Source organism: Pipistrellus kuhlii, unplaced genomic scaffold (assembly GCF_014108245.1).
Source record: "Pipistrellus kuhlii isolate mPipKuh1 unplaced genomic scaffold, mPipKuh1.p scaffold_m20_p_2, whole genome shotgun sequence".
Lineage (NCBI taxonomy): Eukaryota > Metazoa > Chordata > Mammalia > Chiroptera > Vespertilionidae > Pipistrellus > Pipistrellus kuhlii.
This window is the reverse complement of record NW_023425515.1, coordinates 36,669,295-36,685,377: the sequence shown is the minus strand read 5'-3', so window position 1 is coordinate 36,685,377 and position 16,083 is coordinate 36,669,295. Positions and strand designations below refer to the sequence as shown.

General features: G+C 44.6%; 1 protein-coding gene across 2 annotated transcripts in view; it reads left to right on the top strand.

Annotated features, from left to right (window-relative positions):
• The window catches only part of ABCC5 (ATP binding cassette subfamily C member 5), a 99,692-nt gene that overhangs the window by 70,589 nt on the left and 13,020 nt on the right, over positions 1-16,083 (top strand). For both annotated transcript variants that reach the window (XM_036443685.2, XM_036443687.2), the window contains exons 23-26: positions 1,481-1,667; positions 3,701-3,790; positions 6,640-6,829; positions 11,155-11,314. In XM_036443685.2, the coding sequence (XP_036299578.1) occupies positions 1,481-1,667; positions 3,701-3,790; positions 6,640-6,829; positions 11,155-11,314 (627 nt within the window). The remainder of the gene's footprint in view (positions 1-1,480; positions 1,668-3,700; positions 3,791-6,639; positions 6,830-11,154; positions 11,315-16,083) is intronic.

The following is a 16,083-nucleotide window of genomic DNA, read 5'->3' as shown; positions in this document are numbered from 1 at the left end:
ATCCTTGTAGAGTGGAATATTGTGTGGCCTTTCAAAAAATGAGACAAGCCCTGCCACATAGCTCAGTTGATTAGAGCATCATCCCATAATGCCAAGGTTGTGGGTTTGATCCCTGGTCAGGGCATATACAAGAAGCAACCAATGAATCCATAAATAAGTGGAACAGCAAAATGATGTCTTTCTCTCTCTCCTTCCCTTCCTTTCTCTGTCTCTAAAATTAATAAAGCAAAACCAAAAAAATAGAAATAAAAAAAATGAGGCAGCTCAAAAGGTACTGATCTAGAATGATTTCTAAGATATATTAGTGAAAGAACAAGGTACCAATGTGTCTATGCTATTCTCCCTTTTAAGTGTGTTTGTATATATAACATGTAGAATATCTCTGAAAGGATACACAAGAAACCAATAGCCACTGAAAAGGGGAACAGGGTAGCTGGAGAATGGACAGGAGAAAAACTGACTTTTCATGGTAATACTTGTGTACCCTTTAAATAGTCTGTCTTATGCATATATTGTCTATTCCAAAAATTAAGCAATTACTTTTTTTAACCTAGAGTAAAAAAAATTAGACTAAACAATGTATAACCTTAATTTTCGGTGAAAATGAAGAAAATATGCTAACTATGTACAAGTGTGTTTATGCATGTGTGTGTATATACATGTACATGTAAGTGCATTGAAAAAGTGCTGGAAGGAAATGCAGTCAGATATTAACCCTGGTTTTAACTGATAAAGTTATGGACTTTTGCATTTTTCCCTTTAGTGCATTTTCTAATTTTCTCTAAAGAGCACATTATCTTATTGTAAGGAAGAAATGTGATTTTTTAAAAGCACAGCACGTTTGCTAGAAAGACTTGCTGCTCTGGAATCCTGGTTATGGACTCCAGATGGGGTCTCGTCTGCTCTCTGGGCCCCTGGTGACAGGGGTGTGTCCCCTCCTCCATTGGCAAAGATTGTCTGTGTATTTGTTTGTTGTGGTTCAGCCTCTGGCTGTTTGTCCCGTGGCCGTGGCAAACAGTACCATTCTGCCCAGTGATGGTGTGGTGTGTCGGCAACAATTTCCACCTTACTGTGTTCATTCTGAGAGTTTCCTTGTCCTGGCTTTGGGCCATTTCTACAGTTTGCCTTGTAACCTTTATTTCTGTGAGAAAATGACCCCTAACCTATGACATTTTTTCTGATGTCTAGCACAGCCTCTTTATTTGATCTCCTTCCCCCTACTTTCCCTATGCTGTTAAAGTAGGAATTTTCCCCTACCATCTTCAATTACGTTTCTTTTAAAGGGTAAAGCTAGAAAACCCCATGTCCTCCTGTCTGTGGAGCATGGAGTGCTTCAAGTTTCCATATCATTCTCTTTATTACAAACAGAAAATACTGAAGTACTAGCCCCCGTCCATAATTCACCAGAGCTTTGACATCATCCGTGACCAGGGCCGCCTGGTTCCTTATTTGCCTATTAGCGGTTCTGCCTTCCTCACAGGTACCAGGAGCTGCTGGACCACAACCAAAGTCCTTTCTACCTATTCACGTGCGCGATGCGATGGCTGGGCGTGCGGCTCGACCTGATCAGCATCTTCCTGATCTCCACCACGGCGCTGATGGTCGTTCTCATGCATGGGCGTATTTCCCCGGCCTACGCTGGTCTCGCCATCTCCTACGCTGTCCAGGTCAGTCTCTGGGATGGGGCATCATCACCTTTGCTCCTTTGAGTCCTTCCTGTGTTGGCCTAGGAGAGGCATGGTAGGGGTCTCCACCCTAAGTCACTGTTTCACCTCTGACTCCCAGAGTGCCGTGCAGACTGCTTTATAGTAACCATCTGGGGCAGGAGGCTGGGAGGGCGGGAGGGGTGGTATCTATCTATGTATCTAAATATCTATCTATCTATCTATCTATCTATCTATCTATCAGGCTAATATGCTAAGTGTTCCCTTGGGAGTTCTACCAAAAAGATAGGAGTTTGCTCACTATGATGTATATTGACCATCAGGGGGCCGCGCAGAATGAAGGCAGGCTCCGGCTGGCAGCCAGAAGGCCCCATAGGCCCTGATCACTGGCCAGGCCTAGGGACCCCACACGTGCACTAATTTTGTGCACGAATTTCGGGCCTCTAGTCTATACTACTAAAAGGGAATGTGCTAAATAGACCAGGTTGACCGGACATCTTCCAGACATCCGACTTCCTTCTGGACAAAGTCATGGTGGCGGGGGCAGAGGCAGTTAGGAGCAGTAAGGCCAGCAGGGGAGCAAGCAGTTAGGGTGAGATCAGGCCAGTGAGGGGGAGCAAGCATTAGGGGGCAATCAGGCCAGCAGGGGAGTGGTTAGGGGATGATCAGGCAGGCAGGCAGGCAGGCAGAGGCAGTTAGGGGCAATACAGCAGGCAGGCAGGCAGGAGAGTGGTTGGGAGTCAGCAGTTCTGGATTGTGAGAGGGATGCCTGACTGCCTGTTTAGGCCCAATCCTACCGGGCAGTCAGACATCCCCCGAGGGTTCCCAGATTGGAGAGGGTGCAGGCTGGGCTGAGGGACAACCCCCTCCCCATGCATGAATTTCGTGCACCAGGCCTCTAGTGTAGGAATAAAGGGATTTAAGACTGTTGCAAGTGTTTTAAGAAATAGGTGCTATTTTCTTAATAAAGGTGCTTTTGAAAATAGTTTTTTAATTGTAGATTTCTGAATTCACCATCCTGTCATCTCTGGCCTCTTCATGTCTTCAAAGAAATACTCTATTTGCTTCTTATGTGCATTTTTCCCCAAGGCGCCTGCTTTTTCCCCCCCAATACTGTTACATGTGAAAAGCTTTCTGGTCTCTAGGAATGGTCTATGGTTTTTAGCTCAAAAAACAACTGGGAACTTGAGCGCTGACTAAGTATTTGAAGATGTTAAGGAATTATTATTAATTTTTTAGATGTCATCATGGTATTGTGCTTTTAAAGATTTTATATTTTATATTTTAGAGAGATACAAGCTGGAATATTTATGGATGAAATAATAGGATAGCTTGGATTTGCTTACAAATAATATAGAAGGATGAGGTAATATAAAGGAAACAATATTATCTGTGAGTTGACCATTTTTTAAGACGGATGGTTAGTACATGGGAGTTTATTATAATGTTCTCTCTCCTCTTGTTCACTTTTGGTGTTTTTCCATATTGGAGAGGTACACTAAAAAATAGCCAAAGAAACCCGAGAAGGGATACGTACATGTATCTGTACAGATACCTCAAAGCTGTTCATGCCCTGCAGACTCCCCTCATCTTTGGATGGGCAGTAGTAGAATCCTTCGTCTGACTGCACAGGGGCTCTGCCAGCACTTTCTGCCCAGCCTTCTTTCCCTTTGTTGGCTTTCCTGGAAGCCTGCCCACTGGCTGCTCACAGGTTGATTCGCTGTGTCCGCCACAGCAGGTGCAGGTACAAGTATGCAGCTTCAGACACGTGTTACTGGACACGCAGAGATGGGTGGAAAGCCATTGGATGCAGGACCGTTGGTGCCATCAGTACCACGATGCCTCCTGCGTTCACAGAGCATTACAGATGACTGAGGGCTGGGGGTGCGATGGGCATTGTCTTAAATGTTTCTAAAACCAGCTGCTGTGGGTGCCCAGTTCTTACGATTCAGCTGTGGTCCCCTAGATGCAGGGAGGCTTTCTAGCGTTGGCATCGATAATGAACTCTCTCCTGCATTTCTGCTTCTCACCGCCAGCTAACGGGGCTGTTCCAGTTCACCGTCAGATTGGCCATCGAGACAGAAGCTCGCTTCACCTCCGTGGAGAGGATCAACTACTACATCAAGGTCAGACTGCGACCTCACCCTCCACGGAGGCGTTGTTCCCTTTCCCTGCCTCGGGTGGGTGTGCAAGGAGGCAGCATGTCTTCCTGCCTTCTCGTCCCTCGGGAGAGGACCGGCGGTCTCTCCAGCAGGCGTGGAGTGGAGAAGGAATTAGCATACGAGTTTCTAAATCTATTTGTGAATCGTCTGATTGAGAACTTACGTTCATCAGCTCATTTCCAAAATGTTTCAAACTTTGTTAGGCTGGCTAATGTAGCATTTTCTTTTTCTTTTTTTGCACTGTATAAAACTATTATTTTTTTTTCTTTTTAAAAAATATTTTTTTATTGATTTCAGAGAGAGGAAAGAGAGAAATATTAACGATGAGAGAGAATCACTGATTGGCTGCCTCCTGCGCACCCCTTACTGAGGATCAAGCCCGTAACCTGGTCATGTGCCCTTGATTGGAATCGAACCCGGATCCTTCAGTCCACAGGCTGGTGCTCTGTCCACTGAGCCAAACCGGCTAGGGCTTTGTCAGCATTTCTATCATTGTTTATATGGGAAGAATACATTCCAACTTCCAAATGATGACTTACAAGCATAGTGTTGAGAAAAACTTGCCATTCGTTTGTGAACTAGTGTGTTACATAAACTGCATTTTCTCGCAGAGACATGCTTCGCCAGCTTGTTTTGACAATGGACCTCATTAGTCATAGGATATTTCTCAAACTTATGAATGATTATTCCGGGAAAGAATGGCAATCTGATATATGTGCTAATAGCTGTTCCTTAGGTTTATCCACTATTGCTCTGGTCTGGGGATGGTACATGGTTGTCTATACGAATACATAGTGTTTGCTTTACTCACTGTTGGTGAGTCTCTGGCTGAAGAGGTGGGGTTGGGTTGTCAGCCCCAGGCTGGGGGCTGGCAGTAGTACAGCGTAAATCCTGCATAGACCAGTCATATTTCTAAGGACTGGCTTCCCACTGCCAGTCCTCAACCTGGATGCCTGTCCCAACACAGACCCTTCCAGCTTGGAGTGTTTGGGTTTTTTTGTGTGTGTTTTTTTTAAAATATATTTTATTGATTTTTCACAGAGAGGAAGAGAGAGGGATAGAGAGTTAGAAACATCGATGAGAGAGAATCATCGATCAGCTGCCTCTTGCACACCCCCTACTGGGGATGTGCCCGCAACCAAGGTACATGCCCTTGCCCGGAATCAAACCCGGGACCTTTCAGTCCACAGGCCAATGCTCTATCCACTGAGCCAAACCGGTCCCGGCAAGCTTGGAGTGTTTGAATTCAGTCTCCACACCCCCGCCCCGACCCCAGAGCAGTAGTCTTTTAGGGAAGCCCTTACTTCCGTAGAAGGCTGTAAGCCCCATGACTAGTCGCCAGAAAGTTTTAAAACATTGCAAGGTTTAACTATTGATAACAAAAATTACAAGCCGTTACATTAAACACAGAATTTTAAAGCTGGAATGGATGGGGGTGGGGGTGGGGGTGGGGATTGGTAAGGTGTGTACACATATAATACCTTAATAAAAAAAAAAAGAGGGGGGGGGGAAATGGAATGGATTTTTAAGATTATCTAATCCAGTCCCCACAATTTGCAAATGAGAAACTAAGACGTAGAGTGAAGAAGTGATGTGCCCAGTCACACAGCTGTTAGTGGCAGGATTAGGATTAGAGTCTATTTCTCCTGGATTGGCAGATATGTCAGGATGCCAGGATCTGATTACAGGTTCGTTATTATTATTATTTTTTGTTAATCGTCACCCAAGGATATTTTTTCCATTTATTTTAGAGACTCGTGGCCCAGTGTACAAATTCGTGCACATTGAAAGGAAATTAATTAGAAAAAAATATTTTAATATTGCTATTTGCCCTTTCTCTATAACAGAAGTGTCAGAGCTACATTGTGCCAATAATTGGTCTTCAGACATATTCTGTCAATGACACCACTTTCTTTCAGCCTCAGAATGTCAACAAAAACAGTCAAATTCACAATCAACAATGACAGGTCAAAACACACGCGTGAGACTGGCATCAGCGAGAGCTATCTGTGTATCGTGCACACGCAAGGCAACATTAATTTTAAATTGACAGTGTGCATCATATGTACTGGACGGTCAGGCAGACGTACAGTCGGTCACTTAGCCATATATATATATATATATATATATATATATATATATATGTGTGTGTGTGTGTGTGTGTGTGTGTGTGTGTGTGTGTGGTGGAAGATAGGAAAGAGAGAGAATGAGAGAGAGAGAGGAAAAGAGAGAGAGAGAGTGAGAGAGAGACATTGATGTAAGAGACACACTTATTGGTTGCCTCCTGCACATGCCCTGACCAGGGTCGGTGATCAAACTTACAATCCAGGTACATGCCCTTGACCAGGAATGGAACCTGAGACCCTTTGGTGCATGGGCTGACACTCCAACCACTGAGCAGCACCAGCCAGGGCTGATTACATGTTCAATAAATGTTATTACCTTTCTTTGGATTTAAGCCAGTGGCTTCCAAATGGCAGAGTCCTGTTTGGAGTGTAATATTTTTAAAGAATTCCAATAAAAACTGCAGGGCTGAAGAGGAATAAAAGGGCTCATGGCTCCACCCTTGGTCTCCAAGGCAGTTTTGTGGAAGAATTCCTCAAGACAGGAGGCAGTTTGAAAGTCAGTGCCCTGCTCAGCTGCTGCGTAATCGTAGCCACTGCAGAATTAGTAGCCATCGTACTCTGTCCCTATCTAAGGGATCTTTCACAGCAAAGGGCTAGGGCTACCACTGTGTGGCGGCTGTGGATGTCCTTGTTTAACATCTCTACGACGGAGCCCCCGGATCTGACCTGGCCACTCTGTCTCCCCAGACACTCTCTCTGGAAGCACCTGCCAGAATCAAGAACAAGGCTCCCCCGCCTGATTGGCCGCAGGAAGGAGAGGTGACCTTTGAGAACGCGGAGATGAGGTATCAAGAAAATCTGCCTCTGGTCCTAAAGAAAGTGTCCTTCATCATCAAACCCAAGGAGAAGATTGGCATTGTGGGGCGGACGGGGTCGGGTAAGGACCTTGTCGGAGTTCAGTCTGTTGCCCATGTGTATTCCTTATCGACTATCACTCGCATCCCTTCAAACCAGGTCCCCGGGACATGCACGATTACTGTCTCAGGTCTCACTGAAACCACTTCTCTAGGATTATTTTCAAACCCTGCTTTTCTAACACCCTGTGGTTTTTCCAGTCATAAAAGTACACATTCTCACTGTGGAACACGTGGAGCATATAGCAGATTACACAAAGGGGAAGCGCACCCTTAACTCCACGGAGCAGGGATAATTACTGTTAACATTTTAGTGGGTATCTTCCAGGTGTTTTCTATCAACAAATATGTTTACAAAAATGAGGTCATTTTCACTCACTGTTCCATGGCCTGCTTTCAAAGCCAGCGAGTATTTTCCATGCCAGTTCCTGCTCCCGGCGCGATTTCTACGCAGCACGACGTGAAATCCTGTTTTATGGGCCTCCGAAGTCTATATTGAATAAGCTCGAGTGGTGGGCACTGAGGTGGCTGCCAGGCTGACTGTTCGGGAGAGCCCTGCAGGGGACTTCTCCTACTGTGACGCCTGGTGTTCGCGGCCTCTGTGACGTATGGCCTGGGTGGCCCCATGTTCGTCAGAGGCCAACCCAGCTCTCCACAAGGAGCCTCTGTCCCTTTGGAGACAGAAACGCGTTTCGTGTTCTGACATCGGTTGCAAAGAACTAGAGAATAGGCCTTCCTTTTGGGCATTTCACCTCACTCATGCTTAGCAGTGCACTGACCTGGGTTTCTAGGGTCAAGACTTCAGTAATTTCTTTCTTTCCCTCTTTCCTTCTTGAATAACGTTTCAAAATTGTGTCTTGTCTCCTTTCACACTCTTTGCCCTTGTATAGGGGTCCCTCTGAGGCAGTTCTTATAAGCTTTCTGGGCTTCATGTTTCTTCCATCAGAATTCTTCTAGCTTTTTTTCTTGTCATTAAAAAGCAAGAACAAACAACATACACACAAAAGCCACACCTGGCATCTTTTCTGGCCCATTTACTTTATTTTATTTATTTATTTATTTATTTTCAATTAAATTTTTTTTTTTATTGTTGAGAGTATTACAGATGTTCCCCCACCCCATTGCCCTCCTTCATCCAGTTCCTGCCCCACCCTCCTGCCCCACCCTACTGTCTGTCTGTCTGTTTTTTCATTTATATTTTACAGAGAGGAAGGGAGAAGGATAGAGAGTTAGAAACATCGATGAGAGAGAAACATATGCCCATAACCAAGGTATATGCCCTTGACTAGAATCAAACCAGGGACCTTTCAGTCTGCAGGCCAACACTCCATCCACTGAGCCAAACCGGTTAGGGTTGTTACCATTTTGCACTCAGAGATCTCAGCCTGTTAAGCTAGCAAGTAGAAAAGCCAGATTTGACCCCATTCTGACTTACGTAGATTTTTTAAAATATGATTTTATTGATTTCAGAGAGCGGAAGGGAGAGGGAGAAAGAGAAACATTGCTGAGAGAGAGGGAAACATCAATAGGTTGCCTCCCCCATACCCCCAACTAGGGATCAAACCCACAACCCAGGGTACATGTGCCCTGACTAGGAATCAAACTGGCAACCTCCTGATGCATTAGATGACACCCAATCCACTGAGCCACACTGAATGTGGTCCATTTACTCTAAAGAACCTGCCAGGAAGAAAAGAAAAAGGCATTTCCTGCTCCCTGTTTGAAGGAAGTACTTCACGTCAAAGCAAGAAGGTGTTTTGCACTGGCAAGAGCATGCTCAACCAGGGAGGGTAGCTGCCACAGCTCTCACTCTGCTCTCCCCGTCGGGCTCCCTGGGGTGCCCTGCTCTCCCGAGAGTTCTGACTGGTGTCCCTTCTGTGTTTCCCTTTTACACGAGTAAGACAGACTAAAAAAAAAAAATTTTTTTTTTAGTATATTTTATTGATTTTTTACAGAGAGGAAGAGAGAGAGATAGAGTTAGAAACATCAATGAGAGAGAAACATAGACCAGCTGCCTCCTGCACACCCCCCACTGGGGATGTGCCCACAACCAAGGGTACATGCCCTTGACTGGAATCAAACCTGGGACCTTTCAGTTCGTAGGCTGATGCTCTTTCCACAGAGCCAAACCGGTTTCGGCAACAGACTGAAAATTTCACCAAGACTTGAGTAAACCATAAGTAGTGGCAGAAGAGAAATAAACAAGAAAAATAACGTAATCATAAATAGCCTGGACTTACAAAGTCTAAACTCTAATCCTAGTTTGCTTCTTCCAAGGCTCCTAGACTCTGGCCCTGCTGTGGTTGTGAGGACTTTTTGCCTATTTTACCAGCACATTCTGTCAGAGATTCAAAAAACCATAGTCTCCCAGTCCAGGTGTTCCAAACCGAGGCACTTTTATTTGAGCCCCATTCATTCCTTTCTTAGTCTGGATCTTAAACTGCTGCCTTGGCACTGAGGGAGCGTTTCTCCCCCCACCACTTCCTGGGGAAGGGGCCACTCAGCAGCCCACCCCAATCCTGAATACAGCCAGTCTCTCTTAGGGGGAGAAGGCCTCCTTAACATCTGCCCTGCTGCATGGGCTTGGGTTCCCAATACATTTCTGGTAGATGGAATGGAGTCCTGCCTTAGGGAGGTGGACATTTCTCCAGGTTCCCATTAGGGAACAATATTGACAGCAGGGACGTGGCTGCAGACTCGGCCAAGGCAGGATAGTTGTACCCTCAGTGACCACTGAGCAGATGAAGTCATGTGGCTCTCGTGAGAGGTCTTTCAGAGCGTGGAGACAAAGAGGGTGAGCAGTGTGGTCTAACAGCTGAATTCCTGTAGTTCTCAATCTTAACCACATGTGTCAAACACAAGGCCCGCGGGCCAAATCCATCCCGCCAGGCCTTGCAATGTGGCCCACACCGCGCTGTCATCACTGCACTCCGCTGCATTTCCATCACAATGACAGTTTATAACTGTTCAGTAAACCATTCGGCCCGCGATTTAGGCTGGATTTTAGATTTTGGCCCCTTCTCTGATTGAGTTCGACACCCCTAATCTAAACCATGGGCCTGAGCTGAAAGAAAGTAGATAGACAGCACTGTATCCAGCTATTTTGGGGTGTAGGGAGCATTAGAGCTTTTTAATGTTTAATGTTTTGACAGAGTAGTTTCAATTCTGAGAATCTATCCCAAGGAAGTCATCCTAACCTATCCTATCCTATATAATAAAAGGCTAATATACAAATTGCCCCCTTGACCAGAAGTTCAACCAGGAGGCAGGGCCAGCTAGCCAATCACCCATGGCCCTTTCCCTGGTTAGCCTTCTGCATCCCCTCCCTCCAGCTGACCTGGATGGGCCAGACAGACCTACTCGTGCACAAATTTGTGCACCAGGCCTCTAGTAACGTTACAATAATACGTTTTAAATAAACTACACATCCCACATTAGAAGGCTAGATGAGTTAGAGTGTATACACAGTATGGACTACTGCAGCCATCAAATTTTTATCCTGACAAGTTAATAATATGGTTGGATGCTTGTTATGTTTGTGGAAAAATCCATTACAACATCATGTCTCTGGTATGCTCTTAACTCTGAGAAAAAGACTAAAAGGAAGTGTGCCATAAAATAACAGTAGTGATTACGAGAGATATCTTCTTGAATTACTTATATAACTTAACATGAAGATTCCAGTAAGAACAGCTGTTGTGCTTGTCACAGTGACAATGCACTCATTGTTTTCACCCCCAAAGCTGCTTTTCTGCCACAGTTCCCTGTCTGGGCAGGGTCACCTCCAGCCGCTCATTGGCTCAGTCCAAAGCCTCCTACCACACAGCTTCTTCCATCCCCCAGCTGCTGCTACAGCGATGGAAGGCCTTGTCTTTCCTCTCTCAGCTCCGTCAAAGGGACAAAAGAGGGTGCCTCTTGTCCCCTGGTTTGCCCTAGCTCCTTGCCATGAGACCGCTGTTCTCCCATTCTGCTGAGAAGCATTAAACACTGTGCACCTGTTCCTAAGGTGAAAAGGAGACATTTTTCCATTTTACTCTCATGAGAGTGTAATGGTCCTGCCCATTCCTTCTCGGACTGAGCTGTGTGATTTAAATGTATATGCTTAGTAGTTTAGGAAAAATTCATCGTGTTTTCTGTTTGGTGGTGGTGGTGGTGGTGGTGGTGGTGGTGGTGGTGGTGTGTGTGTGTGTGTGTGTTCCTGTTTCTGACTATCATTTTATAATTTCCTGAGTTAATCAGTTGCAATAATGACTGCATAGAAACGGAGAAGTAAGTGATTTTTGCCCTGAGAATAAACCAGTTTCAAAAGTTGCTAATGAGCTACTCCTCTGCCCGTCTCACTCATCAGGGAAGTCCTCCCTGGGGATGGCCCTCTTCCGCCTGGTGGAGCTGTCCGGAGGCTGCATCAAGATTGACGGAGTGAGAATCAGTGACATAGGCCTTGCTGACCTCCGAAGCAAACTCTCCATCATTCCTCAAGAGCCAGTGCTGTTCAGTGGCACTGTCAGGTGAGGACCTGAGCGCCCATGTGTTTGTGCCTCATTTCAAAGCCAGGCGGGCATGCAAGAGCCTCATCTGGGACTGAGATCTGTGAGCTCCCAGTCCAGTGCTTCTCCCACTCCAGAGCGCACCTCAGCCACACGGCGGGGCTCGGAGGCCTGCAGCAGGCGGGTGGGGAAGTCAGAGAGATTTGGGCTCACATCTTTCTCTGCCACTTTGGACAAGCTACTTGACACTCCTACACTTGTTTCCTCATCCATGAAATGGGGATGTTATTAAGACCTGTAATTGTCAAGAGTGAATCAGTTCATACAAATTATACAAACACAGAGCCTAGCAAACGATGGACATTCAATAGCGGTAGAACCATTATCGTTCTTTTTTTTTTTTTTTTTTTAATATATTTTATTGATTTTATACAGAAAGGAAGGGAGAGAGATAGAGAGTTAGAAACATCGATGAGAGAGAGTCTTCGATCAACTGCCTCTTGCACACCCCCTACTGGGGATATGCCCGCAACCAAGGTACATGCCCTTGACCGGAATCGAACCCGGGACCCTTCAGTCCCCAAGCCGATGCTCTATCCATTGAGCCAAACCGGTCCTGGCACCATTATCGTTCTCATCACCATCTTCCTCTGTCCTCCATGCTCTTCTCTCCTCAGTGCAACCCAAGTCGCAATTCTAACGATGGTTTCCAGGCATTATTACTACTCATGTTTTTCCGTTTTCCAGTATTTTTCCCACCTGTAATGCTCTGGAATGATGCCTCTCTTGCAATCTGCCAGTATGCCAAAGATAAAATTCTTCTTGACCTGATAAAATCGTAAGAAGGAAAAATATTGAATCCCATTTTCCTTCCTTATAATTTATCCTACCTTTAGTCTTAAGCTTTGCCTCCTAAAAATAATGGGTTTCCATTATTTGTGTCTATTCCTATTCATGTTGCTTCTCTTTCTAAATAAAACAGTTTTACTATATAAGCAACCCAAATAGGACTTTACTTTTTTTTTTTAATACGTTTTTTTTGATTACAGAGAGGCAGGGAAAGGGAAAAATAGAAACATCAATGATGAGAGAGAATAATTGATCGGCTGCCTCCTGCACATCCCCTACTGGGAATCAAGCCCACAACCCAGGCATGTGCCCTTGACCGGGAATCGAACCAGGGACCTTTCAGTCCGCAGGCTGACACACTATCCACTGAGCCAAACTAGCTAGGGCAGGACTACTTCTTCTTCTTTTTTTTAATCACTCTGAAAGTAATATTACCATTTTCTCTTTAATTTCAGCAGTTTAAAAAAAAATGGTACTAATCTAATTTCAAATAACCAATGGCAGTGTTCAGACTTATCTGAAAGGCATTTGAACTCACTCATTCAGGGAGGTTTGGTAGGTAAACTGAATTCTCACCCACTTTCATGAATGGTCAACATTCCCGGGTGTGTTTATTTTGGCATTTCTGTAGAACACTAATGAATTTGGACAGTGTAGACTGGATCTGTTGATCCAGTCATTCCCTTTGGCTACTGAAATAATAAGGTCAAATAAGCAATGTCAGAAGAGAATTAGAATTTATTGAAGATTAAGATCTAAAAGTAGGAAATTGGGAGCTATTGCCAAACCTGCTCTTCCTTCCTATAGACCTCTCTATTTTTAGACGTTACAGGAGCACCTTTGGGAATAAAATTGGCCTTATAATTTTTAGCTCAGTACAAAACCATATTTTTCTTAAGTTTTTAATCATAATTTGGAAGAGCGTTAGGACATAAGGCATGTTAAACTTTAGACTTCCCTTGAATATGCTGGCACCAGGAGGCCAGTGTTCATCGGAGAATTTTACAGCACTTCACATGGGTCTGGAATCAGGCTTCTAGAATTCATGGAAAGAACTGACTTGCTAGCGTTGCAGCTGTTGTTTGTAGAACATCGTGGAAGCACAGCTTTTGCGGGAGTCGGGGCCATTTGTTTTCAGCTCCAAAGACTTGTTGCTTTTTTTTTTTTTCCTTAAGACGTTTGTCATGTCTTTATTTTCTATTTACTTTTTAAAAATATATTTTATTGACTTTTTTTTTTTTTTTTTTACAGAGTGGAAGGGAGAGAGAGGGATAGAGAGTGAGAAACATCGATCAGCTGCCTCTTGCACACTCCCTACTGGGAATGTGCCTGCAACCAAGGAATTGAACATGCCCTTGACCGGAATCGAACCCGGGAACTCTCAGTCCGCAGGCAGATGCTCTATCCACTGAGCCAAACCGGTTTCAGTGAGACTTGTCGCTTCTTGATGAACAAGCTCAGTAGTTGGTGTGCTAATGCCAACTGAGCTCAGTTTAGTTAATGAGCTCAGAGTGCTGCTCTGGCATCAGCTGTGCAAACTTAGGAAACCATAACTTTCATTGCTGCCATCTGTAATTTTGGCTTTATTTCCTTCCTTTTTAACTATATTTTTATTGATTTCAGAGAGGAAGACAGAGATAGAAACATCAGTGATGAGAGAGAATCACCGACCTGCTGCCTCCTCACCCCCACACTGAGGAACAGACCTGCCACCCGGCCATGTGCTCTGGCCAGGAACTGAACTGTGACCTGGTTCATAGGTCGATGCTCAGCCACTGAGCCATGCCGGCCAGGCTGTAAGTTTTTGCCTTTTTTTTTTAATCAGTGATAGACACCGAGAACATATAAAATCCTAGAACTTCTATCCTCCTTTAATCTCTCAGGTTTCTTATAATTCAAAAAAAAAAAAATTCAGCTTTTGGAGCCTTTTTTGCTTTTCTTAGAAAATTAGAAACCTATGCAGTGACTTTCCCGGAGCAAGGGAAGGATGATTAGCCATTTCCTCAGCTTCCTCCTGGAGGCTCCGTATTTGAAGACTGTATCTCCACCACCATTAACCAGCATTATGGGTGAGAACATCTCCTTGAGATACCAACATGCAGTTAAAACAACTAAAGAATGCTTCGAGGGGCCGGCAAGTGTGGCTCTTCTTTCTCTTTTTTCCTTTTGACAGTCTTAGTCCCTGTGGAACTGTTAAGGACTTGTTTTATAAAAAGACAGTTTCACAGTTTTAGATTATCAACAGATCATCTCTCCTTTAATTAAGAGGGCTCTTCCTGCCGAAGGCAATTTGGCTCAGTGGATAAAGCGTCGGTCTGCGGACTGAAAGGTCCTGGGTTCATTGGTTGTGGGCACATCCCCAGTAGGGGGTGTGCAAGAGGCAGCTGATCGATGACTCTCTCTCATTGATGTTTCTAACTCTCTATCTCTCTCCCTTCCTCTCTGTATAAAATCAATAAAATATATTTTTTAAAAAATCAATAAAATATATTTAAAAAAAAAAGAAAAAAAAAGAAGGTTCTTCCTAGCTGGCATCCCTGTAGAGATCAGTCTTCCTCATCCAGACCGTTCACAGGTAGAACTTTATCAGAATGATTTCTAGTCCTGGTGTTCAAGATCCTGGGACGATTGTGTCCCTGGGGAATTGCATTGAAAATATGGGTTAGAAATCACCAATATTGGAACCAAGGTATCTGATGTGTCCCCACGGACCTTGGCAATTTAACAGCTGCCAGTTATTGAGTATCCGCCATGTTCTAGGCACTGTACATATACTCTAAACCCATGGTCGGCAAACTATGGCCCGTGAGCCACATGCGGCTCTTTGGCTCCTTGAGTGTGGCTCTTCCACAAAATAACAATGTCTGGGCAAGTCTATTTTGAAGAAGAGGTGCTAGAAGAAGTTTAAATTTAAAAAATTTGGCTCTCAAAGGAAATTTCAATCAATGTACTGTTGATATTTGGCTCTGTTGACTAATGAGTTTGCCAACCACTGCTCTAAACCTACCAAGTCATTTTACTATGTCCCTATTAATACAGAAGAGAAAATTGAGTAATTTGTCCAATCCCGAGCAGGGATTGACCCCAATTCTGTTTGTATTCTCTGTGTGTACACACTCTCCCTCCACGAAGTGCTCTTTGCCTCTGTCATTACTGAAAATACTTAAAAGTTGTGACAGCCTGGCTCAGTGGGGGTTGAGCATCAACCTATGAACCAGGAAGTCCAATACCTGGTCAGGGCACATGTGCAGGTCGTGGGCTCAATCCCCAGTGTGGGGTGTGCAGGAGGCAGCCAATCAAAGATTCTCTCTCATCAGTGATGTTTTTATCTCTTCCTCCCCCTTCCTCTCTGAGATCAATAAAAATATTTTTTTTAAGACAAGTACAGACCCAGAGATAAGGAGCCATGGGTCAAACTGTTAGACCTCAAAGGGAAGGTGGGGATAAAAGGGAGAGATCAATCAAAGGACTTATGTGCACACATGTGAGCCTAACCAGTGGTTGAGGACAATAGGAGGGTAGGGGCATGAGGGGGGGGAGGGGATAGAAATGGGGGAGTTGAGGACAAATACGTGATACCTTAATAAAGAAATTTTTTTAAAAAAAGTAGTGACATATTAATACCTTTTATGAGTCAAATAATGATAGGAATAAATTATTTTATTTATACAAAAAGTACTAGATGGTATACATGGGATACAACAGTGAACAAGATCCAGACAGGGATTCTGTGCGGTGGGCAGAGAGACAAAGGAACGGGGTGATGCGTGCCATAAGGATGAGCATAGAGACACCTCATCCAGGCTTGAAGGCTCAGGAGGCACTTCCTAAAGGTAGCATCTGAGCTGAGACCTAAAGGACAAGAAGGAATCATAGCCCAGAGGTAAAGCCACAGTAACAATAGCCATCACACACACCGTGCCCGTCCTGCAGCAGGTACT